At 47.8% G+C, this 27,876-nt stretch overlaps 1 protein-coding gene across 1 annotated transcript; it reads left to right on the forward strand.

The window, feature by feature from the left end:
- The first annotated feature begins 548 nt into the window (after positions 1-548).
- Positions 549-27,012, forward strand: LOC145358993 (aquaporin FA-CHIP-like). Its single transcript, XM_080213350.1, has 4 exons — positions 549-926; positions 14,530-14,691; positions 16,967-17,047; positions 26,512-27,012. Exons 1-4 carry the CDS (start codon positions 555-557, stop codon positions 26,665-26,667), a joined length of 771 nt encoding a protein of 256 aa, XP_080069476.1. The 5' UTR covers positions 549-554; the 3' UTR covers positions 26,668-27,012.
- Positions 27,013-27,876: the final 864 nt, after the last annotated feature.

Consider the following 27,876-nt stretch of genomic DNA (forward strand, 5'->3'; position numbering starts at 1 on the left):
TGCTAAGAAATTACCCCTTAGTGTCCAGGGATGTGTAGGTTAGAGGGATTAGTGAGTATAACGCGTAGGGATATGGGGGTAGGGCCTGGGTGGGATTGTGTTCGGTGCAGACTCGATGGGCCAAAGGGCCTCTTTCTGCACTGTAGGGTTGTGTGATTTAGTCAGAATTCCTTCCCTCACTCCTTGGGGAATGGGGCCTCAGTGTTCTGATTCCTCCGTCCCTTTCTCAGTTGGAGAAGGTGCCCTTTGGTGAGGTCCGAACCCCAGTTAGTGACAGGGCCTTCAATGAACTGCGCAGGGCCTGTAAGTCAGGCTGCTAAATGTGTTATCACAAATGTACAGAATAAAATCGAAAATCGATGAAATTAGTGCTGCAGATGGTTTAGAACAACTCTGCAGAACTGGGAGTCGGAAACTAGAAGTGGAAAAATACCAGAAAGTGCAGGAGTCCTTCAGACTCTGACCTCCGAGAGGTGGGTCTAACCAAGGCTGCCAGCTACAAGTACCGGGGCCAAATCTCTTCCTCCAAATCACTGCTCAAACACGACTCAGAGATGAAACAGCTGAAAGAGGAAATTCTCAGCGAGTTATTCTGGAGGGCCCTGACTGCCGAATTCCTGGGGACTGCAGTCTTTGTGTTCTCCAGTTTGGCCTGTGCCTTGGGCTGGTCGGGAGGAGGTCCCAGCACCCTGCAGGTAGCCCTGGGCTTTGGTCTGGGGGTAGCTGCTGTCTCTGTCTTCACACAGGGAGTGAGCGGGGCTCAGCTGAACCCCGCGGTCAGCCTGGCCCTGCTCCTTGGTCTGCGCATCAGTCCACTCCGAGCTCTGCTCTACATGATCGTGCAAAGCCTGGGGGCCATCGCAGCTTGTGCCCTTCTCTCTGTACTCACGCCTGAGGATATCCACGGAGACCTGGGACTCAACCAGGTAAGCCAGCAAGGAAGGGACGTGTGGGTTTCCTCACTCTGACAGCTCTCATCCCCTCGCCCTTCAAAAGATCCGGCTGATCCTGCTGCCATGGCAACCTCATTCCAAACCCGGGAGACGATGTTAGAGCTGGACAAAGTGCTAGAAGAGAGAGAGGGAATTGGAGGTGGGGGGGTGGGGGTGATGTTGTTGGGGTAATGGCGGGTATGAGGGTGATAGAGGAGACAGAGCCAGGACCATCTGATGGGCAACACGACAGCTCAGTGACTATCGCTGATTGCTGTGCAGATACATGGATTTGGGTCGGTGTCTGCGGGAGTTTGCGCATTCTCCCCGTGCTTGCGTGGGTTTTCCTCCGGGTGCTCCGGTTTCCTCCTACACCCCAAAAGATGTGCTCTTAGGCTGATTGGTGTAACAAATTGTCCCTAAATTAGTCTTTCCTCAACCTTCCCCAGTAGGCGTGGACAAAGGTCATGGGTTAGAGGAGGGCACTCATAATGTTAAAATGGCGGCGTGGGCTCGTTGGGCCGAAGGGCCTGTTTCCCCGTGCTGTGTTGGTCTTTGTTCTTTGAGAGTAGGATTGTGTGTGGAAAAAAAGGGACCTGTTTAATTAATAATGATCAGGTTTGGAATGCATAATATGTTTCTGCCAAAGAAAAGCATTGTCAAAAAGTAGAGTATGAAATGAGGCCTTTTGGCCCTCTGTGGTGGAGCTATCCAATTAATCCCACTGCTTAACTCTTTCTCCATGTCCCCGCAATCCTTTTTGTGCCGAGTATTTATCCAATTGTCTTTGAAATGTTCTTTCTGAGTCTACTTTCACCATCATTTGTTCTTCAAAACTCAGTGTGAAAAATAGATTCATAGAATCATTGAACCCTACAGTGCAGAAGGTGGCCATTCAGCCCATCGAGTCTGCACTGATCACAATCCCACCCAGATCCATCCCCATAACCCCATGCATTTACCCTAGATAGTCTCCCTGCCACTAAGGCACAATTTAGCATGGTCAATCCACCTAACCCGCACATCTTTGGACTGCGGGAGGAAACTGGAGCACACGGAGGAAACCCACGCAGACACGGGGAGAACATGCAGACTCCACACAGACAGTGACCTGAGCCGGGAATCGAAACTGAGTCCCTGGGGCTGTGAGGCAGCAGCACTAACCACTGCGCCACCCCTAAGTTGCTGTTCCTGTTTCCTTTGCCAATCACTTTAAACCTGCTTTTTCTGGTGACGGATTCTGTCATCACGGGCAAATAATTCTGATTAGCGACTCTGTCAAAGCTCTCGATGACTTTTTTATCAAATCTTGTCTTGATCTTCTCTAAGGCCAATGTCCCCAGTGAAATATCGGAGCCATGTGAACATGCAAAATTGAAACAAGAGTTTCAACAAGATCATGGCAAATCTATTCATGTTTTGAATTCCACATTCCCATCTAACCCCGATAACCTTTCACTTCTTTGCCTAACAAGAATCTATCCACGTCTACTTTCACAATATTCAGTGACTCTGCCTCCACCTGAGGCAGAGAGTTCCAAAATCACACACCCCTCAGAGAAAAAAGAATCTCTCCTTCCTATAAGACTCCCTGATAATTTTTAAACACTGCCCCTTAGTTCTGGACTCACTCACAAGAATCATTGAGTCAATCAGCACAGAAAAGGCCCTTCAGCCCATCGTGTCTGCACCAACAATAACACCACCAAGGTTGCGTTAATTCCATTTTCCAGCACTTGTCCCACATCCTTGAATGTTATGGGTCAGGAATCTCCCAAAACAAAACTCCCAATGGGTGGGAGAACGGGAGAATTTTTGGGTGTACTCTGAGCATTGCAGAGTGCCTCAGACTGATTCATGTGGAAAGGTGGTGGGTGAGGCCGCTCCCTGATAAAGAGGCCAGCAGCATTGCACTGAGCAGATCACCATCCGTGCACCGATCTGCCAACGCCCAGATCAGCGCGCACACACCGGATCCACCCCCATCGCCAGCCTCTTTAAATAAACTATAAAACTCTGTCCATACCCATCCTAACCTCATTCACATCCCCTCAGCTTCTCTGCTCTAGAAAAACCATCCAAGCCCATCTATTCTCTCTCTACTATTCCATCCCAGGCAACATCCTGGGGAACATCCTTTGTACCCCTCTCGTGCTATCACATCCTTCCTATAGAAGTACACACAGTGCTCCAGTTGTAGCCTAACCAATGCTCTGTACAGCTCCCACATTGCTTCCTTGCTCTCATACTCCATGCCATGGCTGATAAAAGCAAATTTCTCATAGGCCTTCTGAACTACATCTATGCTGCCACTTTCAGGAATGAGTGAATAAATGCCCCAAGATCCATCTGTACCTCTGTGCTTCCCAGTCTCCTGCCATTCATGAAATACCCCCTTATCTTATTACTTCTTCCAACGTGCATCACCTCACACTTACCAAGGTCCATCTGCCATTGCTCTGCCCATCTGACCAACCCATTGATATCTTCCTGTAACCTACAAACTTCTTCACTATTAACCACTCAACCAATCTTGGTGTCATCTACAAACTTAAGTTTAAGTTTATATAGTAGGCTTACATTAACACTGCAATGAAATCCCCTAGTCGCCACACTCCGGCACCTGTTCAGGTACACTGAGGGAGAATTTAGCATGACCAATGCACCCTAACTAGCACATCATTTGGACTCTGGGAGGACATCAGAGCATCGAAAGGAAGCCCAGATAGACACAGGGGGAACGTGCACACTCCACGTAGACAGCGACCCAAGCCAGGAATTGAACCCGGGTCTCTGGCACTGTGAAGCAACAGTGCTGACCACTGTGCTTATCATTCCCCCTACACTTTCATCTATATCATTTATAACAAACAACTAGGGTCCCAGCACGGAGCTTTGTATTTCACCACTGTACATCGGCCTCCAGTCACTCAAACAGTCTTCAACCATCACACTTTGTGTTCTATCAATAAACCAGTTTCAGATCCATTTTGGATCTCAGCACAAACTAATTGCTGGCCTCTCTCCTTCCTTCCCCCACTGAAAATGGATCAGCTTTCCCTGAGTTCCATGTGCTTTAACCTTCTCAGTCAGTTTCCCATGTGGGACCTTGTCATAGGCTTTGCTAATATCCGTATAAACTGCATCAGCTACAGCATGAAGGATCATCCAGACTCGAAACTTTGGCTCTATTCTCTTTTCACTGTCAGATCTGCTGAGATTTTGCAGCATTTTCTGTTCTTGTTTCAACTGTACTTCCCGCATCCACACACTTGATCACATTATTAAAAAATCCTAACAAGTTTGTTAGGCGTGACCTCCCTCTGACAAAGCCACGCTGACCATCCCTAATTAACCCTTGCCTTTCCAACCGGAGATTATTTTTCTCCTTCAGAATTTTCTCCAATAGTTTCCCTATCACTGATCTGAGACTCTCCGGTCTGTAATTTCCCTGTTCATCTCTATCACCCTTCTTGAAAAGTGGAACCACAATATCCATCCTCCAGCCCTCTGGCACTTACCCCGTGGCCAGAGACAAATTAAAAAGTTCTGTCGGAGCCCCTGCGATTTCTTGTCTCGCCTCCCACACCAGCCTGGGATACAGCCTGGGGATTTGTCCATTTTTAAGCCTCTCAGATCTTCAATGCCTCCCCACTTCCTTTCTCAAACTGTGCACCTCTTCATCTTGATATATTTCTAGAATATTTTAGGATTCTCCCTAATCCTGTTCGCAAGTCCTTTCCTATGCCCCCTCTTTGTTCTTCTAGGGGAAAAAAATCCTTTTCATGTCCACTTTGTCAAAACCATTCATGATCTTATAGACTTCAATCTTCTTACAAATGTTTTACAAACCAAACTGGAAATAATCCCAGTCTGTCCACCCTTTCTTCACAAGACAACCCATTCATTCCAGGTATCAATCATGTAAATTTCCTCTTAACCAAATGCCCTGTACAACTGAAGCATAACATCATTAATTTTATGTTCAGTTCCTTTTGCAATAAAGGGTAGCATTCCAGTAGAGTTCTCAATCACTGTGTGCTAATGTAAAGTGACTCATGCATGAGAACACTTAGATCCCTCTGCATCGCATAATTCTGCAGTCATTTCCCATTGAGGGAATATTCTGCTTTTTTATTCTTCCTGCCAAAGTGAACGATTTCACATTTTCCCACTTTATCCTCTATCTGCCAGACATTTGTCCATTCACTGAACCTGTCTACATCTCTCTTCATGGTTTGCCAGTTGAGAAAATTTCCCCTGATTACTAGTCGAGTAAACCTCCCCGAGTTACCATTCTAGTGAATCTCCCTGGTTACCAGTCCAGTGAATCTCTCTGGTTACCAGGTGAGTAAACCTCCCCTCGTCACCATTCAAGTGAATCTCCTTGGTTACCGGTCTAGTAAATTTCCCCTGGTTACCAGTTCAGTAAATTTCCCCGGTTACTAGCCTGGTAAATTTCCCCTGGTTACCATTCTAATCTATCTCCCAGGTTATCAGTCTGGTAAGTTTCCCCTGGTTGTCAATCTAGTAAATTTCCCTTGGTTACTGATCGAGTAAATCTCCCTGGTTACCAGTCTAGTAAATTTCCCCTGATTACCAGTTAAGTAAATTCCCCCTGGTTACCAGTGTAGTAAGTTTCCCTTGGTTATAAGTCTAGTAAATCTCCCTGGTTATCGGTCGAGTAAATTTCCCCTGGTTACCGGTCGAGTAAATCTCCCTGGTTACCAGACTAGTAAATTTCCCATGGTTACCAGTCAGATCAATCTCCCCGCACCCTCTCCAAATTCGGAAGGCAGAAGCATTTCAGACCAATATCCTTATTTCCATGCCTTACTGTGGTTTTTTCTTCTGAGAAGCTTTGACATCAACTCTAAAATGTGGTGCTCAGGATTGAGCCCAATATACTGGTTGAGGTTTAACCAGTAATTTGTAAAGATTGAAGAAAGCATCCCTTTTTAAAGAGCTTCATCACCCCAGTGTCAAAGCTATGTGTAAGTACAGCGATGTCTCCCCGTATAGAAAACAATATCCAGGAAAGCGGGAAATCTCCCCCAGTGACAGTCAGTCAGAGTCACTACAGCACCAAAGGCCATTCAGTCCATCTGATCCAGCTGGTCTGTAATACAGAAGGCCAAATCATCCAGACAGAAAAACACAGGAACTGTCCCCCGATACCTGTTAGGGCCCAGACCAGAATCCCAGGGTATATTGTGAAGCCAGACCAGACCCCAATCTATTTTTCTATTTTGGCATAAATATAAAGAAAGGATGTTTCACTCCAGGAGTAATTCCAATGACAAATTAAGGATCTTTTATCAAAGATCTTCAGGATTTCAGCTTCAAACATAGTAGGACTAGAGGGCACAGCCTCCAGATAAAGGGGGGGCGGTTTAGAACGGAGTTGAGGAGGAACTTCTTCACTCAAAGGGTAGTGAATCTCTGGAATTCTCTGCCCATTGAGAGGCTACCTCGCTAAATATATTTAAGTCACGGGTAGATAGGTTTCTGGCAGACAGGGGAATTAAGGGTTATGGGGAGAAAGCGGGAATGTGGAACTGATCCACTTCAGATCAGCCATGATCTTATTGAATGGCGGGGCAGGCTCGAAGGGCTAGATGGTCTACTCCTGCTCCTATTTCTTATGTTCTTATGGCTTCCATTGCCAATTTAACCAATCCCACTGCCTTATCCTGTTTTAACCCAGTGCTTTTCTTAATCCACCAACACTGTGACTCTGTGGCTGGAATTCTCCCAAAGAAATTCTAACGACATTATTTTCCCATTTTGATTCTAAGTGCTGGGCGGATTTGAAACTGGGAGTATTTCAGATCTGACTTTTAGACCTATTCTCAGGCACCCCCATACGCACTCTGCCTGAAAAACTATAAGTGATTCTGAATCACACTGCACAAGCCTGTGGGTGGGGCTTAACGCACCCAAAATCCTGCAGCTCCGATCGGTGCCTCCAACTGCACACGCGCAGAAAGAAATGATAGAATGAGGCTCCCCTGCCACATCCCTCCGCAGGCCAGATAATGCCTCCCCTCTACCCCCGCCCCCCATACATTGCCCATCCCTGCAACATTACTGACCCCCCCCTTTAACCCCTCACACCCTCACCACCGAGACCAATTGTGGCTCCCTCCTCCCATACCCCCCACCAATCACAGTCAGAGTGACAGCGGACCCCCCCCATCCTCCTCACTGATCACAGACAGAGTGACAGCGGACCCCCCCCTTCCCCCTCACTGATCAGAGACAGAGTGACAGCGGACCCCCCCCTTCCCCCTCACTGATCACAGACACAGTGACAGCGGACCCCCCCCCATCCTCCTCACTGATCACAGACAGAGTGGCAGCGGACCCCCCCCTTCCCCCTCACTGATCTCAGACAGAGTGACAGCGGACCCCCCCCTTCCCCCTCACTGATCTCAGACAGAGTGACAGCGGACCCCCCCTTCCCCCTCACTGATCTCAGACAGAGTGGCAGCGGACCCCCCCCTTCCCCTCACTGATCTCAGGCAGAGTGACAGCGGACCCCCCCTTCCCCCTCACTGATCTCAGACAGAGTGGCAGCGGACCCCCCCCTTCCCCTCACTGATCTCAGGCAGAGTGACAGCGGACCCCCCTTCCCCCTCACTGATCACAGGCAGAGTGGCAGCGGACCCCCCCTCACTGATCACAGACAGAGTGGCAGCGGACCCCCCCCCTCACTAATCACAGACAGAGTGGCAGCGGACCCCCCCCCTCACTGATCACAGACAGAGTGGCAGCGGACCCCCCCCCTCACTAATCACAGACAGAGTGGCAGCGGACCCCCCCCTCACTGATCACAGGCAGAGTGACAGCGGACCCCCCCCTCACTGATCACAGACAGAGTGGCAGCGGACCCCCCCCCTCACTAATCACAGACAGAGTGGCAGCGGACCCCCCCTCACTGATCACAGACAGAGTGGCAGCGGACCCCCCCCTCACTGATCACAGACAGAGTGGCAGCGGACCCCCCCCCTCACTAATCACAGACAGAGTGACAATGTGATGATAAATTCAGGCCCTATGTGTCGAATTCACATGAATACTGGAGTAATTCACGCTGTTTTTTTCAATGGGGGTTCATACTAGAATCTCCCACACTCTGTGCACTGCAGAGGCCACCAGCGTGAATATCAGTAACTTTCAGGAGACGGGGCCTGTTCCTGCTGGAGAGACTGAAATCAGTGCGCTGAGTGAGCCATTGCGCATGTGCCAATCTGTCAGTGCCGAGATCGGGGCACGCGCAGGTGCCCCACACTGCCGGCCTCCCTACTGCCGACCTGCTGGATCACTGGCCAGCCCTGTGACCCCCACAATGCCAGCTCTCTGCCCCCTACAGCCCAGTCACTGGGCCCCCCAACAATTCCTGGGCCCAACCCTGAGCCGCGATCTTCAGCCTCCCCCCGCCCAGCGCGTTCCCCCTCACCCTGCACCCCCCGCACTGCTGACCACCCTGCAGGCTGACTGCACCCACCCTTGGCTTATCACCCCTCCCGTCTCAGCACACACCAACCTCTCTCCTTCTCCCACTGATCCCTATGCCGAGCGGTGGTGAGCCCCACCCCCATCAGATCCTGCCTCCCTCGGCCCCACTCTCTTGGCCCTGCCCCATGCCCGATGGGCAATGTCAAGGTGCCCCCTGGGTGTTGACACTTTTCCCCTTGGGCAGTGCCAGGGTTCCAATGCCCAAGGTGCACCCCTTTGCTATCTGATCCTCTGGGAGGGCCCCGAATGCCCCCCTTTACTCCAGAGGGTCGGGTCGCGACTCCATCATTAGTGGAGAGCTACCGTAAACCCTGCTGGACCGAGCTACTCCAGCTGGGGGTGAGATGTTAGCAGGCCCAGAGACTTCAGTCCCAGGCCCACTAATCACATTGAAATTATATTGAAATGACCAAGCGAACAGTCTTTATGCCTCCAATGCAGAGCAGACACCACTGGAAATCTGTGCTGGGAGATGCTAGCTAACATGGGTAACACAGCAGCACAGTGGTTAGCACCGCTGCTTCACAGCTCCAGGGTCCTGGGTTCAATTCCTGGCTCGGGTCACTGTCTGTGTGGAGTTTGCACATTCTCCTCGTGTCTGCGTGGGTTTCCTCCGGGAGCTCCGGTTTCATCCCACAGTCCAAAGATGTGCGGGTTAGGTTGATTGGCCGTGCTAAGAAATTGCCCCTTAGGGTCCAGGGATGTGTGGGTTAGAGGGATTAGTGGGTATAATATGTAGGGATATGGGGGTAGGGCCTGGGTGGGATTGTGTTTGGTGCAGACTCGATGGGCTGAAGGGCCTCTTCCTGCACTGTAGGGTTCTATGATACACATCTCGCAAATCGGCCAATGAGACAATCTCCCAGCCTGCTACGCTACTGGGAGAATCGCGGCCTGTGTGTCTAACTTTATTGCAATGAAAATAGTTGAGGCGTTTTATCTCTTCCATCCTCACATTTTAAGCTGAGGCAATCTACCCTGATTATTTCCATTGGGATCTCCTTTGCCTTTACCACCTGAGGATTTCCCTTTTCCCCAGTTTCTATTCCTCACTGGCTGAAGGCGATGTCGTAAACCAAACTTTGATTTATGAACTAACTCAAAATCATGGGGCATTTCTGCTGCTAATCTCACAGTTTTAACTTTTTGTTTTTCCATCTGAGTTCTCACAACTTCGGGAAGTGAATTTTTAAGTTGTGCCGAAACGACCATTTCCCTGATAGAGTCATAGTTTTAGGCTATTTTTAACGCACTTATCCACCTATCAAAGTTTCTTTGTTTAATTCTTTCAAATCCAGTACATCAATGATCTGGTTCCTGCCGTACATTTCTAAACTTCTGTCTGTCGGCTTCTGGAACAAATTCGCGTGCACTGAAGATGGTTTTTCTTACCCCATCATTCTCCCCGGATCATCTCTGATACTCTAATCTGTTTGAATCAACAATTCCCACGTGGTCTGTGGCCATTTTAATTGTTTAGCTACTTTTTCAAATGAAATGAAAAAGGCTTCTAGATCTTTCTCATCAAACCTTGGCAGTGCTTGAATATATTTAAATATATCCCCAAAAGGGCTTTGACTAAAAAGGCTGACACCTTACTCACACTTTCCTCAATTTCTGCCTTTGTCTCCATCATTTGAAGTTGATGTTCCCTTTGTAGTTCCAATTTCCAAAGTTCAGAGTCCCTCTCTCTTTTCTTTTCCTCTCTCATTGCCCCCCTCTCTCTCTCTCGTTTCTTTAACCAGTTGCAATTGTTTCAGTTCTTTCATTTGTTGCGACTATTTCATGAATTTTAGCCAATTGCAATGCGTCAAACTGTACCTCTGACAAATTTAAGTGCTGAGCTTCCACTGAAATTATCTCTGCTTTCCTCACGCCTTTAGCTACAATCAGCTGCAGTTTGTTCTTCAGCTCCAAGAATTTTGTTTTAACCCCTACGAGTAATCTCTTCCACACCCAGGAATTCTTCAGCCGCTAAAAGAATCATTTTCATAAGGCACTCCCTATTTAAACTAACCGAATACAACCCATGAAAGAAAGCATCAGTTCCTCAACACACACTGCCTTTAAACTCAATAATCCCAAACCAAACAAGGAATTCTGCTGGCCTCCTAGGTGGAGGGTGTGGTCAAGAGGGCGTATGGTGTACTGGCCTTCATCAATCGAGGGATTGAGTTTAGGAGTCGGGAGGTAATGCTGCAACTTTATAAGACCCTTGTCGGACCCCACTTGGAGTACTGTGCGCAGTTCTGGTCGCCTCACTACAGGAAGGATGTGGAAGCTATTGAAAGGGTGCAGAGGAGATTTACAAGGATGTTGCCTGGATTGGGAGGCATGCCTTATGAAGATAGGTTGAGGGAGCTGGGACTCTTCTCCCTGGAGAGACGAAGGTTGAGAGGCGACCTGATAGAGGTTTATAAAATGTTGAGAGGAATAGATAGGGTGGATTCTCAGAGGCTATTTCCCAGGGCTGAAATGGTTGCTACGAGAGGACACAGGTTTAAGGTGCTGGGGAGCAGGTACAGAAGTGATGTTAGGGGTAAGTTTTTCACTCAGAGAGTGGTGAGTGAGTGGAATCGGCTGCCGTCAGTGGTGGTGGAGGCGAACTCGCTGGGGTCTTTTAAAAGACTTCTGGATGAGTATATGGGATTTAATGGGATTGGGGGTTATAGATAGGTCTATGGCTTAGTAGGTATAGATGTGATCGGCGCAACTAGTGGGCCGAAGTTTGTGCTGTAGTGTTCTATGTTCTATGTTCTAATCCTGGCACAAACCCCAGGTTTTTGTTAGGATCCCAGGTCAGAACCTCAAGGTAGATTATGGAGCCAAATTAGACCCCAATAATCTTTATTAATTCCCTAATAATAATAATAATTTTGGCATAGATATGAAGATAGGATACCTCACTCCAAAGATGTGTGGGTGAGGTTGATTGGCCATGTTAAGAAATTGCCCCTTAGTATCCAGGGATGTGTAGGTTAGAGGGATTAGTGGGTATGATATGTAGGGATATGGGGATAAGGCCTGGGTGGGATTGTGTTCGGTGCAGACTCGATGGGCCGAAGGGCCTCTTTCTGCACTGTAGGGTTCTATGATCTGTGATCTGTGATCTGAGAAGTTTCACAGACAAATTAGGGATCTTTTAACAAAATAAACTTTATTCATAACACAGCTTAAGTATAATTCTAACAAAATGAAGCATCTTAACTCTTAACAGTTGAACAATATTTAAATATGAAAATAAAAGGTCTCTAATTTCTAATTGATCACTACTTCATTTCCAAGTAAGCAATATTCTTCTTGCAGACTTAAAACCCACTTTAATTGTAGTTAACAATCAGAAATATCCTTGCTATAAAGAGTGTAGACAGCCTTTGTGTTTTCAGAGAGATATAGAGCTTTCAGAAGCCTGCCGAACGTTCCTAACTTCAAACAGAACAGCTGGACACCAATTCCTTTCTACAAAAACCTGTATCATTCTGCTACAGATCCAGGACCGCTAATAAACCACATCATCACATGACCTTGTCAATCACTCCAATCTGAAATCCCAGACAAACATAAGTAAGCAAAAATCCATTAACTCTACTTAATATAACCACTTGCAAGGTTGAAATGAATAATTATTCTGCTGTTCCAGCATCTGAGCTTTATTCCTCTCGGGCATATTGACTACCTACAGCAAAAAGCTGGACTTTAGAAAATTCTCCTGAAACGTAAAACACGCACAATATATGCACATATCACTTGCACACTTTCATCGCATGCCCCACATTCCTAACCTCCCCCACCCCAGCTTTATACACCCATAATGATTCTTCTCTTTGCCCCAGCCTTGCCCGTCCCTCCTCCTGACTGTTTCCATTACAGGACTGTTTTACCCTCTGCAGAATTATCCATACTTCCTCCTAAGATGGTGCCAGATTGAGCCAAGATTCTTGCAAGCTGTGCTTAGCAACCCCTCTAATCCTATCTTTTACTCTCGTTCTACGCTACTAAAACTTCATTCTAACTCTTTTAAACTCTCTAACAATGCTTCAATTCTTTCTCTACACCCTAGCTATGACTGTGACATTTCATTCTGCACTCTGTCCTTCCCTTCTCTATGAACAGTATGCTTTGTCTGTATAGCGCACAAGAAACAATACTTTTCACTGTATGTTAATACATGTGACAATAATAAATCACATCAAATCCAGCTGGAATTCTCCATTTGAACACTGCCCACCAATCAAATGTTTTCAACCTCTAACCTTATAAATGGCTGTTGTCAAGGCAGGAAACGAGGTAAAGATCATAGAACCCTACAGTGCAGAAAGAGGCCCTTCGGCCCATCGAGTCTGCACCGAACACAATCCCACCCAGACCCTACTCCAACATCCCTACATATTACACCCACTAATCCCTCTAACCTACACATCCCTGGACACTAAGGGGCAATTTCTTAGCATGGCCAATCAACTAACCCACACATCTTTGGACTGTGGGAGGAAACCCACGCAGACACAAGGAGAATGTGCAAACTCCACACAGACAGTGACCCGAGCCGGGAATCGAACCCAGGACCCTGGAGCTATGAAGCAGCAGTGCTAACCCACTGTGCTACCGTGCCACCCATAAGCTGAGGACAGTCACACATTCTGTCTGAATATCTGACCTTCGTTATCTTTAACCAGCTGGATTCTAAGAGGAAATTCAATGAGAGGAAATGACAATGAAAATACCAGACACGGGTTTTGTGAAAAGTTTAAATGTTGGGGTAAAGTTCACAGTCAGGAAAATTGTGGAAGATGAAATAAGTATTTGCATTCACAATAACAGATATTAACCCCGATAGCAAACTCGGTCAGCATGGACAATCTCTGCTCGGATGTTTTTGATAACAATTTAAAAAAATATATTCCTGGGATATAAACATTACTCACAAGGTCATCATTCATTACCCATCTCTACAGCCACCTTCACCAGTGACTATCACTGTTTGCTGTGCAGATACATGGATTTGGGTCGGTGTCTGTGGGAGTTTGCGCATTCTCCCCGTGCTTGCGTGGGTTTCCTCCGGGTGCTCCAGTTTCCTCCCACCCCCCAAAGATGTGCTCTTAGGCTGATTGGTGTAACAAATTGTCCCTAAATTAGTCTCCCCTCAATCTTCCCCAATAGGTGTAGACAAAGGTCATGGGTAGAGGAGGGCACTCACAATGTTAAAATGGCGGCGTGGGCTTGTTGTTCTTTGTTCATAGAATCATTGAAACCCTACAGTGCAGAAAGAGGCCCTTCGGCCCATTGAGTCTGCACCACCCACAGTCTCACCCCCATATCCCTACATATTATACCCACTAATCCCTCTAACCTACACATCTCAGGTCACTGAGGGGCAACTTTAGCACGGCCAATCAACCTAACCCGCACATCTTTGGACTGTGGGAGGAAACCAGAGCACCCGGAGGAAACCCACACAGACACAAGGAGAATGTGCAAACTCCACACAGACAGTGACCTGAGCCAGGAATCAAACCCAGGACCCTGGAGCTGTGAAGCAGCAGTGCTAACCATTGTGCTACCGTGCCACCCACCCCACCTTCTTATAGATAGACCCACAGTGCCGTTAAGGAGGATGTTGACCCAGCGACAGTGAAGGAATGGCGATATATTTCCAAGTTAGGATGGCTTGGAGGAGACCTCCAGACGATGGTTTTCCCACGCTGCCCATAGCATGAGGGTCTGGACATATAAGGTTAACATGGGACTGAGCACAGTACCACCCACACAGAGAAGAAAACACACCCACACCCAGGGGTTAGTCTATTGTTGGACAGAGCCATGTGTACAAGCAAGCATGGAGAGCTAATTAAGTCTGCATAGACTTCATTAAGAGCTCCAAATGGTATTGAACATCCAGCCAGCCCACCCTTGTCTTTCTTGGTGGGCCCAGGTTCGGAAGGTGCTGTCGAAAGCGTCTTGGTGAGTTGCTGCTGTTTGTTTTTGGAGATGGTTCACACCCGATACGTCATGTAGCATATTTCGGTGTTCCTGAAGCCATGAGAATTGTTGTCTAATCTAGTCATTTACTCCATAGCCTTCTCCGGGAGTTACACAGAGCCAGGCCCTGGGAGTGGAGATCATTATCACCTTCCAGCTCGTTATGTGTGTATTCACCATTTCCCACAAGGACAGCAACTTCAAAGGCTGTGCACACATGGCGATTGGAGCATCTGTGACTCTTGGACATCTAGTGGCAGTAAGATTGATGCACTTTTTTCCTTTGGTTTTTTTTAAAATCAATTATTAACTGTCACAACTGATTGTTGTAAACTTTGTAATTTTTCAATTCCACAATGCTGGTGCGGTAAACCCTGGGGGGAGTTGAGCCCTGGGTGGAGGAGCTCCCCGTGTGGAGTAGGTACCTGTGCGGAGTAGGGCCCTGGGTGGAGTTGGGCCCTGGGTGGAGTAGGGCCCTGGGTGGAGTTGGGCCCTGGGTGGAGTAGAGCCCTGGGTGGAGTAGGGCCCTGGGTGGAGTTGGGCCCTGGGTGGAGTAGAGCCCTGGGTGGAGTTGGTCCCTGGGTGGAGTTTGGCCCTGGGTGGAGTTGGTCCCTGGGTGGAGTAGAGCCCTGGGTGGAGTTGGTCCCTGGGTGGAGTTTGGCCCTGGGTGGAGTTGGTCCCTGGGTGGAGCTTGGCCCTGGGTGGAGTTGGTCCCTGGGTGGAGTTGTTCTCTGGGTGGAGTTGGTTCCTGGCTGGAGTTAGTCCCTGGGTGGAGTTGGTCCCTGGGTGGAGTTGGTCCCTGGGTGGAGTTGGTCCTTGGCTGGAGTTAGTCCCTGGGTGGAGTTGGTCCCTGGGTGGAGTTGGTCCCTGGGTGGAGGATGTTGCTACAGTAAGGAGTCTCACAACACCAGGTTAAAGTCCAACAGGTTTATTTGTAGCAAACGCCACTAGCTTTCAGAACTGGTGTTTGCTACAAATAAACCAGTTGGACTTTAACCTGATGTTGTGAGACTTCTTACTGCGTTTACCCCAGTCCAACACCGGCATCTCTGCATCGTGGAGGATGTTACTAACAGTAATAGTAATGTCATTGTGTGTAAAGTGGGGGGACTGATAGTTAGATTGATGTGAAGGGCTGTCACTCTCACCTCACCTCTGGAACTCAGCTCCTTTGTCCGTGTTTGAACCAAATGGAGTTTGGGACCAAGTTGGGAAAAGGCAGGAGAATGAGGATGAGAAAAATATCAGCCTTGATTGAATGACAGAGTGGATTCGATGGGCAGAGTGGCCTAATTCTGCTCCTATGTCTTATGGTCTAAGTCTGTAATGAAGTCAGAAGCTGAGTGGCCCTGGCACAACCCAAACTGAGCGTCACTGAGCAGGTTATGGCTGAGTAAATGCCTCTTGATAGCACTGTCAATGACCCCTTCCACCACGTTACTGATGAATGAGAGTGACTGATCGTGGCAGTAATTAGCTGGGTCGGACTTGTCCTGCTTTTTGTTTACAGGACATATCTGGGCAATTTCCCACATTGCTGGATTGATGCCAGTGTTGCAGCTGTGTCTGTAACTCACCCATCTTACTTACCACACTCTGTGCAATCACAGAATGACTAGGGGCACACAAGTCCTGCAGCACAAGTCTTCAGTACTATTGCCAGAATATTATCAGGGTTCATTGCCTTTGCAGTAACCAGTGCCAAGCAGCAGTCTATTGATATGATGCGGAATGAATCAAATTGGGCGAATCTGTGGGGCTGGGGATGGAGCAGGTCAAGATGGATCATCGACTTGGCACTTCTGGCTGAAGATCGCTGTGAATGCTCCAGCCTTATCTTTTACACTGACGTGCTGAGTTCCCCCATCATTGAGGACGGGGGTATTTGTGGAGCCTCCTCCTCCAGTGAGTTGTTCAAATGTCCGCCACCATTCACGGCTGGATGTGGAAGGACTGCAGAGCTTATCCGTTGGATGTGGGAACGCTTAGTTTCGGTCTATCACTTGCTTGCAAGTATCTTTGGCACGCAAGTTCTCTTTGTGGTAGCTTCACCAGCTTGGAGATCGGGGTGCGTGGGATCGGGGTGGGAGGCGTGTCAGGGCTGGCCCAGGGATGCTTGTGGGGGACACGATCGAGCCATGGGCGGGCTGGGGTGGGGGGGTGGCGGGGCGGGGGGGGCAGCACTCCGAGGATCCCAGGCTGGCCGGCAAACCGCAGGGTAACAGATTGGAGCCACCGCGCACGCACAGAGTTCTGGAACTGTTAGACTACCCCCCGAGCTTTTAATGAGATTCACAATTGTGACCCCTGCAGTGCACAGAGTGCGGGAGATTCGAGTCTGAACTCCCACTGAGAAAACAATCCTGATTTATACAATTTAACCTGTAAATTCAGAATTCTGGGGGGAAAATCGTCCCCATGGTGTTTCACTTCCTTCAGACAGTTATCCAAGTGTATCTGCTTTTGATATATCATAAGATCACTGTGTTTCGTTCAAAGCAACCTCTCACTCTGCTATTGGAAACTATTTACAGATTGGATATACTGGGTGCAGTATGAACCCTGCTCGATCCTTGGGGCCAGCTGTCATTACAACAAACTTCAGCCAACTTTGGGTAAGTGAATCCTCCTCACACCAGAGCAGGGGCTCAGTCTGTCTCCTTTCTTCTTAAGCAGATGACATTAACATTCTCACACATCAGCAGCTTAGCTGGTGAGAAAATACCCTGCCCATTACAGGAGTCTGTCAGGGACTAATCATTGCGGGTTTGAGATCTGATCGCAGGGGATTCAGGATCCGAGACTTACTTTGTATCACTAATAAAAGTTCAGGACATGTCCCTAGGCAGAGAGCAATTGAAATGGACAGAGGTAATTATTATGGAAAAGGAAACAAACATTGAGGTAGAGATCTGACCAACAGAAAACATCACAGACCTTTCGCTCTCTCCACAAACCGGATCTTCCAATGTGGCTGCCCAGATGTTCGATTGTCAGTCTGGGGATTTGGCCCGAACAGGAGCTGGGGCTGGAGACCTGGGAAGAAGTGAGGAGGTTGCTGGGGGTGGAAGCAAGCGGAGCAGAAAGCCTGCCTTGAACTTCTGGCACCCTGTCCTCTCCCATTGGTAAAGGAGCCAGGCTTATAGGCAACGGGAGACGGCTCGGTGCATCAGTATCGGCTGTCTGGGTTCCAGGGTGGTGTTCCAGAAGATACTTGTTGGCCACCAATAACAAGGCCCAGCGCTGTATCTGAGCAGAGGTGATGGGGGGAGTTACCTTCTCTTTGAAAAAGCTCAATAAGGGTTTATTGTCAGTAACTGTAAAACATGGCTACTATTGGTATATTGATGGAACTTTTTACACCAAACACAACCACTAACCTTCCTTTCTCAATCTGAGAATATCTTTGCTCCGCATCAGCAAGGCTCCTGTAGGCATTCACGTTTCTGTCCCATCTATCCAGCAATGTGACAGCACCAGCCCAACCCCACATGGGGAAGCAGTAGGAGTCAATGTAAGTTCCTCCTTAGAGCCCAAATAGGCCAGGAGGTTAGCTGACAGCAGCTGATGCTTAACTTCGGTCCGCCTTGTTGTCCAACGAGGGGCATACACACGATGGGTCATACGAGGGCTGCTCTTGGTCGTTTTGAGAATAGCCTAGTGCTTCATGTCGTTAGTGTACGCTTAAACTGGACCAGATACTGGGCAACACGACAGCTCAGTGACTATCACTGTTTGCTGTGCAGACACATGGATTTGGGCCGGTGTCTGTGGGAGTTTGCGCATTCTCCCCGTGCTTGCGTGGGTTTTCTCCGGGTGCTCCGGTTTCCTCCCACACCCCAAAGATGTGCCCTTAGGCTGATTGGAGGTAATAAATTTTCCCTCAATGTGGAGTGCCATAAGCATTGACAAGGGTCATGGGTGGAGGGGGGGACGGTAATGTTAAAATGGTGGCGCGGGCTCGTTGGGCCGAAGGGCCTGTTTCCCTGGCTGTTTTGTTCTTTGTTCTTCGTTTAGAAAAGGTCTCTGTGAGCGGAGTTTCCCAGGATCATCTCCGGTATTTTCGCAGGAAGGTGTGCAGGGATTCCAATAAGCCAAGTTCTGGAAGAATGTTCTATAATAGTTCACAAGTGCCACGAACGATTGTAACTTTGTGACGTTTCTCAGGATTGGTGTTTCCTTAATGGCCTTTCCCTAAATCCTCTCCTGGAAGTAACTCCTCGCCATCTGCTTTGTAGCTGAAATTGGTTATTTTCGCTGCTTGGTCTGCTCTTACAGTGCCTCCAGGTGGCTTATCAACTGCGGGAGGAACCACCCTCACCTTTTCTGGGCGTATTTGGGAACTCAGGACATAAATAGGATGCAGGACTGGGCGGAGAAGTGGCAGATGGACTTCAACGCGGATAAGAACATAAGAACATAAGAACATAAAAAATAGGAGCAGGAGTAGGCCATCTAGCCCTTCGAGCCTGCCCCGCCATTCAATAAGATCATGGCTGATCTGTCGTGTCTCAGTTCCACTTTCCGGCCCTCTCCCCATAACCCTTAATCCCCTCGCTTATCAAAAACCCATCAACCCGCGTCTTAAAAATATTTAGCGAGGCAGCCTCCACCACTTCAACGGGCAGAGAATTCCAGAGATTCACCACCCTTTGAGTGAAGAAGTTCCTCCTCAACTCCGTTCTAAACCGCCTCCCCTTTATCTTGAGGCTGTGCCCCCTAGTCCTACTGTCTTTTTTGAGCGGGAAGAGTCTCTCCACCTCTATCCTATCCATCCCATTCATCATCTTATACGTCTCAATGAGATCTCCCCTCATTCTTCTAAACTCTAACGAGTACAAGCCTAGTTTATTCAGCCTCTCCTCATAGCTCAATCCCCTCAACTCCGGTATCAGCCTAGTAAACCTCCTCTGCACTCCCTCCAGGGCCAAAATATCCTTGCGCAGGTGCGGCGCCCAAAACTGCACACAGTACTCCAGCTGCGGCCTCACCAATACCCTATACAGCTGCAGCAAGACCTCCCTACTTTTATATTCAATCCCCCTCGCTATGAAGGCCAGCATCCCATTTGCCTTCCTGACCACCTGCTGCACCTGCAAGCTGGGTTTTTGCGACTCATGCACAAGGACCCCGAGGTCCCTCTGCACCGTCGCCTGCTGCAGTTTTTCGCCACGTAAGTAATAAATGTGTAGTCGTCCATTTTGGCAGAACCAACGGGATGAATGAGTACACTATCAAGGGCAGGAGTCTTGGTAGTGTTGAAGAGCAGAAGGATCTTGGGGTCCGGGTCCACAGGACTCTTAAATCGGCCTCGCAGGTGGAGGATGTGGTCAAGAAGGCGTATGGTGTACTGGCCTTCATTAATCGAGGGATTGAGTTTAGGAGTCGGGAGGTAATGCTGCAACTTTATAAGACCCTTGTCAGGCCTCATTTGGAGTACTGTGCGCAGTTCTGGTCGCCTCACTATAGGAAAGACGTAGAAGCTATTGAAAGGGTACAGAGGAGATTTACAAGGATGTTGCCTGGACTGGGAGGCATGCCTTATGAAGTTAGGTTGAGGGAACTGGGTCTCTTTTCCCTGGAGAGACGAAGGTTGAGAGGCGACCTGATAGAGGTTTATAAAATGTTGAGAGGAATAGATAGGGTGGATTCTCAGAGGCTATTTCCCCGGGTTGAAATGGTCGTTACAAGAGGACACAGATTTAAGGTGCGGGGAGGAAAGTACAGAAGTGATGTTAGGGGTAAGTTTTTCACTCAGAGGGTGGTGAGTGAATGGAATCGGCTGCCGTCAGTGGTGGTGGAGGCGAACTCGCTGGGGTCTTTTAAAAGACTTCTGGATGAGTATATGGGGTTTTATGGGATTGGGGGTTATAGATAGGTCTATAGATTGGTAGGTGTTGATGTGATCGGCGCAACTCGTGGGCCGAAGGGCCTGTTTGTGCTGTAGTGTTCTATGTTCTATGTTCTTTTTCTCCTTGTTCCTTTTTGCCTGAAAGTTGTCTGCAAAAATAACCATTGGCTTCCTGGTCAGGGCCTTTGAGTTTGGAGAGAGTTTGGAGACACTACGGATATATTCCGGGTCCTCTGGAATATCGCTGCTTAACAATGGAGGTGCAGCCTGAGCTACACCCTCTGGCGGCTTTCCAACTTGGGGAGGCATTTTCGTCATCCACTCTGGGGGTATTTGGAAACCATAGAACCATAGAACCCTACAGTGCAGAAAGAGGCCCTTCAGCCCATCGAGTCTGCACCAAACACAATCCCACCCAGGCCCTACCCCCATATCTCTACATATCATACCCACCAATCCCTCTAACCTACACATCCCTGGACACTAAGGGGCATTTTTAGCATGGCCAATCAACCTAACCTGCACATCTTTGGACTGTGGGAGGAAACCGGAGCACCCGGAAGAAACCCACGCAGACACGGGGAGAACATGCAGACACCGCACAGTGATTGACCTGAGGTGGGAATTGAACCTGGGTCCCTGGTGCTATGAGGCAGCGGTGCTAACCACCAGGCCAGGTTGGTGACCACTTTAATGCCAGTTCCCGAGGAGGAAATTGATTGCGGGCACTGGCAGTTCAGGGATGGTCCTCGCCGTCACCGAGACTGAGAGCAGCTCACAGTCGGGGAGCTGACGGATATCCCCCTCCCTCTGCACTGGTCAGTGCTTTGGCTGTCCCGGAGGATGGTCGGGGGGGTAGATTTAGGTTTCCCTCTGATAGTAAGGATTGAGTGGCCCCCGTGTCCTAGTACAGCAAATGAGCTTGCTCCTGCTCTGGGATGGGTACAGGGACAAGGTTCCGGGCAGGATGAAACTCTGAGAACTGTATTAACTCCAGGTCACCAGTCTTCTGACTGCACTGACTGCTCCACACCCTCATCGGTTAAATTCAGTCTGGTCCTAAAATATCAGTCCATCAATATGTGTTCTGCAGTAGAGTGTACAGCGGTTCTATAACCCAGAAGGAATTGTGAGACTCTGATCTCCAGGGTCCCCCCCCCCCTCAAGGAACCACCTTGAAGGTTCGACTGCTGGTTCAGCTAATCTGTTGCAATTGGCATTGTGCACTGTGCAGGTCTCAGTGTTAGCATCAATGCCAAGACACCAGACATAACAGCTGGCAAACATCTTCACCTTAGATATACCTAGATGGGGAATAAAACCAATAGTTTTACTGGTCTGTGGTGGCAGTAAAACCCAGAGGGTGGCTCTCAGTAGCATTCCCTCCCAATACCAGATCCCTCGGTCAGACACCGAGTGCATTCGAATAAAGAAACCTCACGGAGGCTCGAAGGTGAACATGCCAGGGATACTTGTTCACGCCACATGGGAAGCCCCTGCCCTCTGCTGGATTAATAGCAGAAGCATCAGGATGAGGCCTTTAAAAGGACATTAGTCAATGGCAGGGCAGAAAGGGCTTCCGCCAACTAAATTGGGGCGAAGGTGGGACGTTAACAAGGTCTCCACCTTCCCGCTACCCTCTCGCCACTAAACTCATCAGAGAGGAGAGCACTTAATTCAGCCCCGTGTATGGTTTGAAAGTTGCATAAAAGAATGGAAGTTGGTCACTTGCGGGCACAGTAAACAAAAGAGCTGAACTGCAAAGGTGGGGTGAGAGTGACTGCCCGTAACATCAAGGCAGGAGTTTAGATTGTGGCATCAAGGAGCCCTAAGAAAACTGGAGTCAATGGGAATCGGGGAAAACTTTCCACTGGTTGGAGTCAGACCCGGCGCAAGGGAATGTGGGTGTCGTGGTTAGAGGTTAATCATCTCAGCCGCAGGTCATCACTGCGGGAGTTCCTCAGGATTAGTGTCCTAGGCCCAACCATCAACAGTGTTCAGTGGTATTCCCCAGCTCAGTGCTGGGGCCTTTGCTGTTTGTTGCGTACATTAATGATTTAGATTTGAACGTGGGAAGCATGTTTGGGAAATTTGCAGATGACACAAAAATCGGCTGTGTAGCTGAGAGTGAAGAGGATAGCTGTGGATCCCAGAATGAGATAATGGTTTGGTTGAGTGGACAGAGAAATGTCAAATGGAACTTAATCTGGAAAAATGTGAGATCATGCATTTCAGGAGGGAAAACAAAGCAAGGGAATACTTGAAAAGCAGGAGGACATCGAGAGGGATAGAGGAAGCGAGAGACCTTGTATTTCATATCCACAGGCCTCCGAAGGTAGCAGGACAGGTAGATAAGCTGTCAAGAAAGCATACAGGAAGCTCTGTTTTATTGGGAGCGCTATTGAATATAAAAGCAGGGATGTAACGATGGAAATATATCAACTGGAGTATTGTCTGCAGTTCTGGTCACTATCTTATAGGAAGGAAATAATTGTTCTGCAGAGAGTGCAGAGGAGGTTTACAAGAATGTTGCCGGGGTTTGATATTGCCACTAATGATATTTAAATTAAAATTTAAATTTTTAACTCAGCCACAGTCCCTTGCCGAGCACAAGGCTGATCACACCAGCAATCCAGTTTCTCACCTCTCTCGTGAACTTACTGCTTGCCACCGATCGACTGGCACAATGAGCCGGTAAGATCGTCCAGTCCGTCCCCACGCCCCCCAGTGAAATACTTTATTGAAATTGTATTGTGTAAAGGGGCCATACTGGGCCAGGTACTGGGGAATGAACCTGGCCAGGTGGTCGATGTTTCAGTAGGGGAGCAGTTCAGGAACAGTGACCACAATTCATTAAGTTTGAAGGTACTGACGGATAAGGAAAAATGCAGTCCTCAAGTGAAAGTGCTAAGCTGGGGGAAGGTTAATTACAACAATATTAGGCAGCAACTGAAGAATGTAGATTGGGGACAGATGTTCAATAACAAATCAACATCTGGCATGCGGGAGGCTTTCAAGTGGAAGTTGATAGGGATTCAGGACTGACACATTCCTATAAGGATGTAGGATAAGTATGGCAAGTTTTGGGAACCTTGGATAACGAGAGATACTGTGAGCCTAGTCAAAGAGAAAAAGAAAGAATTTGTTAAGGTGAGGAGGCTGGGAACACACAAAGCAAATGTGGAATACAAGGAAAGTAGAAAAAAAACTTAAGCAAGGAGTAAGGAGGGCTAAAAGGGGTCACGAAAAATCACTGGCCAGCAGGATTAAGGAAAATCCCAAGGGTTTTTATACATATATAAAGAGCAAGAGGAGAGCCAGGGAGAGGGTTGGCCCACTCAAGGACAAAGGGGAGAGATTCTATGCATGGAGGCAGAGGAAATGGGTGAGGTATTAAACGAATATTTTGCATCAGTATACACCACAGAGAAGGACTTGGTCGATGATGAGTATGGGGAAGGGTGTATAGATAGTTTGTGTCATGTTGAGATCAAAAAGGAGGAGGTACTGGGGTTCTTGAGAAGCATTAAGTTATACAAGTCCCCAGGGCCTGATGGGATATACCCCCAAATACTGAGAAAGGCAAGGAAGGAAATTGCTGGCACCTTGAGAGAAATCTTTGTATCCTCAATTAGATAATAGGATTAGAGAATAGCCAATGTTGTTTCTTTGTTTGAGAAGGGCAGCAAGAATAATCCAGGAGGCCAGTGAACTTTACGTTAGTGGTAAGGAAATTATTGGAGAGGATTCTTCGAGACAGGATTTACTCCCACTTGGAAATAAGTGGACGTATTATTGAGAGGCAACAAGATTTTGTGAAGAGAAGATCATGTCTCACTGACTTGATTGAGTTTTTTGAGGAAGTGACAAAGATGATTGATGAGGGCAGGGCAGTGGATGTTGTCTACATGGACTTCAGTAAGGCCTTTGACAAGGTCCCTTATGGCAGACTGGTGTAGAAGGTGAAGTCACATGGGATCAGAGATGAGCCAGCAAGGTGGATACAGAACTGGCTCGGGTCATGGAAGACAGAGAGGGTGTGTTTCTGAATGGAGGGCTGTTCCTCAAGGATCAGTGCTGGGACTTTTGCTGTTCATAATATAAATAAATGATTTGGAGAAAAATGTAACTGGTTTGATTAGTAAGTTTGTGGACGACACAAATGTTGGTGGATTTGTGGATAGCGATGAGGACCATCAGAGGATACAGCAGGATATAGATAGCTTGGAAGCTTGGGTGGAGAGATGGCAGATGGAGTTTAATCTGGACAAATGTGAGGTAATGCATTTTGGAAGGTCTAATACAGATGGGAAATATACAGTAATGGCAGAACCCTTAAAAGTATTGATAGGCAGAGGGATCTGGGCGTACAGGTACACAGGCTACTGAAAGTGGCAATGCAGGTGGAGAAATTGGAAGGCATATGGCATGGTATTGAATTTAATACCCCATGCCCGGGGTATTTAATTTAAAGATTGGCAAGTCATGTTGCAGTTTTATAGAACCTTAGTTAGGCTGTACTTGGAATATAGTGTTCAATTTTGGTCGCCACACTACCAGAAGGATGTGGAAGCTTTGAAAATAATACAGAAAACGTTTACCAGGATGTTGCCTAATGTGGAGGGCATTGGGTATGAGGTGAGGTTGGGGAAACTTGGCTTGTTCTCACTGAACAACGGAAGTTGAGAGGCGGCCTGATAGAAGCTTATGAGAGGCATGGACAGAGTGGATAGTCAGAAGCTTTTTCCCAGGGTGGAAGAGTCAATTAATAGGGGGCACAGGTTTAAGGTGCGAGGGGCAAGGTTTAAAGGAGATGTATGAGGCAAGTTTTTAATACAGAGGGTGGTGGGTGCCTGGAGCTCGCCACCAGGGGAGGTAGTGGAAGCAGATACAGTAGTGAGTTTTAAGGGGCATCTGGACAAATACATGAATAGGATGGGAACAGAGGGATATGGTCTCCGGAAGGGTAGGTAGCTTAGTTCAGACAGGCAGCATGGTCGGTGCAGGCTTGGAGGGGCTGAAGGGCCTGTTCCTGCTGTAGTTTTCTTTGTTCTTTGTTAAATGAGAGTTCTGCTGTTGTGTTTAGTAAATGCAGAAGGACAGGGACGCACTGTGGTAACGTTCTGATATTTCACTGTATCATATAACAAAATCCAGTCTGGATCACTTCAGAACACCTTTCTTCGGGTAACCATTTTGATCCAAGTTTCCAGGAACGACCTTCTGGTATAGTTTGAGTGGATGATGAAACTCTGTACTCAAGTATCAATCTTCAGATTTATTGCATTGGATTTTCTCTCCCCCTCTCCCTGATTGGAATTGTTGGGAGAATTTCTTTTCCCTGGGAACGGCTGCCTCTGGACATTTCATATTGGTGTTTGGTTCCTCAGACTCACAAAGGATAAAGATGTCTTTTCCTTTCCTTCTCTTTCACCTGTTGCTCTGATCTGATAACTTGTTTATCATCAACTTTGTTCTACAAGGTGGGCTGAAGATGAGGGTGTTGGTTGGCGGGGGGGGGGGGGGGGGGGGGGCGTGTGGTTGTTGGTGGGCATGGAAGGGAAGGGGAGGTGAGGGGGGATGCTTAAAGCCAGAAGGTCAACTGTCTAGGGATAAGCCACTGGTTGCCTTGGAAGTGCTTGGGACTTTTTGGAATGGAGATGTGTATTTTAAGCTGTTTGATTTGAACCCAGCTCTGCTCCACTCTCACCTCCAGCCTGCCACTGGAAAGTAAGTCTGTCCCCAAACCACTTGGGGCCTGAACCCTAGGACATCCCACCGTCTCGAGTGGAAAGGGAGTTAGCAGCTTTGGGATAGCTCCATCTCTCAATTCCTGTCTCCAGCCTGGAAAATCTGCCCCAAAGTGTCAAACCTACCTGCCTAGTCTCTTCCAGCCCAAGCTCTAACTCCACACTTGGCTTCATAGAGAGCTGACTCCAGCCCTGCTGAGAAGTTGGGAGTAATGGGGTTAGTTGGAGTAATTGCCCCCACTCCGTTTCCACCAAGCTAAAAGCAGAACAACAGCACCCTGGATTTCTTCAGTTTCTCATGTGTGGATTAGTTTAAAATTATCTCTTTGAGGCTTACTGGTGATGATAGACACCTACTGAACAAAGAAATCGCCACAGCCCTACAGACAGAGAAGCGTTCATCTCTAGGTGTTTCATTTTAGCTTTGTTTTACCTGTTGTCTCAGGCTTTAGAATTTAAATTGCATTTCTTGTTGCAGATTTTTTGGGTCGGGCCCCTCCTTGGAGGAGTCTTGGCTGCAATTGTGTACAATTTACTATTGAGAACAAAGAGGATTGGGTGCAGAGACTGCCTGAACTCACTGAAGACTGATCGAAAAGTGGAATTCAACCTGGAATTACAGCCATCGACTTAAATGTTGTTCCTGCAGCTTCTGGCCAGCAAATCAATCATCTGACAGTAAATAAGGCAGCGTCATCTATCAACCTTTCTATGTCAGTATGTTTCTAAAGTTGGTCAACTTTGTAAATAAAAATCAGGTCTTTTGTTTTCTTTGTGAAACACCTTATTGAAATTGTATTTGAGTAAATGAGAATTCTGCTGTTGTGTTTAGTAAGTGCAGAAGGACAGGGACACACTGTGGTAATGTTCTGATATTTCACTGTATCGTGTAATAAAATCAAATCTGGATCACCGGACTCCAACTGTGCCAGTAATTCAATCAGCATTTGATCAGAGCAGTTTTCTGGCCACTTAGGGATATAACCAACATAAGGAACAATGTCTCAATCAAATCTCACAGATTAGCACTTCCACTTTGAGCCCACAATCCAACAATCACATTGAATATACAGCAGAGGAACAGGCCATTCAGTCCAGTGAATCCATACTAACATTCCTGTTTCACTCATGCCTTTTACCCAGTATCCCTCAATTCTCAGTTCATAGAACACTACAGCACAAACAGGCCCTTCGGCCCACGGGTTGCACCGATCACATCAACACCTACCAATCTATAGACCTATCTATAACCCCCAATCCCATTAAACCCCATATACTCATCCAGAAGTCTTTTAAAAGACCCCAGTGAGTTCGCCTCCACCACCACTGACGGCAGCCGATTCCATTCACTCACCACCCTCTGAGTGAAAAACTTACCCCTAACATCTCCTCTGTACTTTCCTCCCCGCACCTTAAATCTGTGTCCTCTCGTAGTGACCATTTCAACCCAGGGAAATAGCCTCTGAGAATCCACCCTATCTATTCCTCTCAACATTTTATAAACTTCTATCAGGTCACCTCTCAACCTTCGTCTCTCCAGGGAAAAGAGACCCAGCTCCCTCAACCTAACTTCATAAGGCATGCCTCCCAGTCCAGGCAACATCCTTGTAAATCTCCTCTGTACCCTTTCAATAGCTTCTACGTCTTTCCTATAGTGAGGCGACCAGAACTGAGCACAGTACTCCAAATGAGGCCTGACAAGGGTCTTATAAAGTTGCAGCATTACCTCCCGATTCCTAAACTCAATCCCTCGATTAACGAAGGCCAGTACACCAGTTCAATATCGCATTATCCCCCGATATTGGTTTCCCCTTCAATGTGTCGACATTTTTCATTTCAGCCA

This window comes from Carcharhinus amblyrhynchos, chromosome 27, assembly GCF_965287045.1.
Source record: "Carcharhinus amblyrhynchos chromosome 27, sCarAmb.v2.hapA, whole genome shotgun sequence".
Classification (NCBI taxonomy): Eukaryota; Metazoa; Chordata; class Chondrichthyes; order Carcharhiniformes; family Carcharhinidae; genus Carcharhinus; species Carcharhinus amblyrhynchos.

Bases quoted from the DNA above. Each gene is read 5' to 3' on its own strand.
- LOC145358993 (XM_080213350.1), top strand. From the start codon at position 555: ATGAAACAGCTGAAAGAGGAAATTCTCAGCGAGTTATTCTGGAGGGCC. The intron at 927-14,529 runs GTAAGCCAGCAA...TTTACTCCATAG, and splicing joins GAGACCTGGGACTCAACCAG to CCTTCTCCGGGAGTTACACA. The intron at 17,048-26,511 runs GTAAGTGAATCC...TTCTTGTTGCAG, and splicing joins CAAACTTCAGCCAACTTTGG to ATTTTTTGGGTCGGGCCCCT.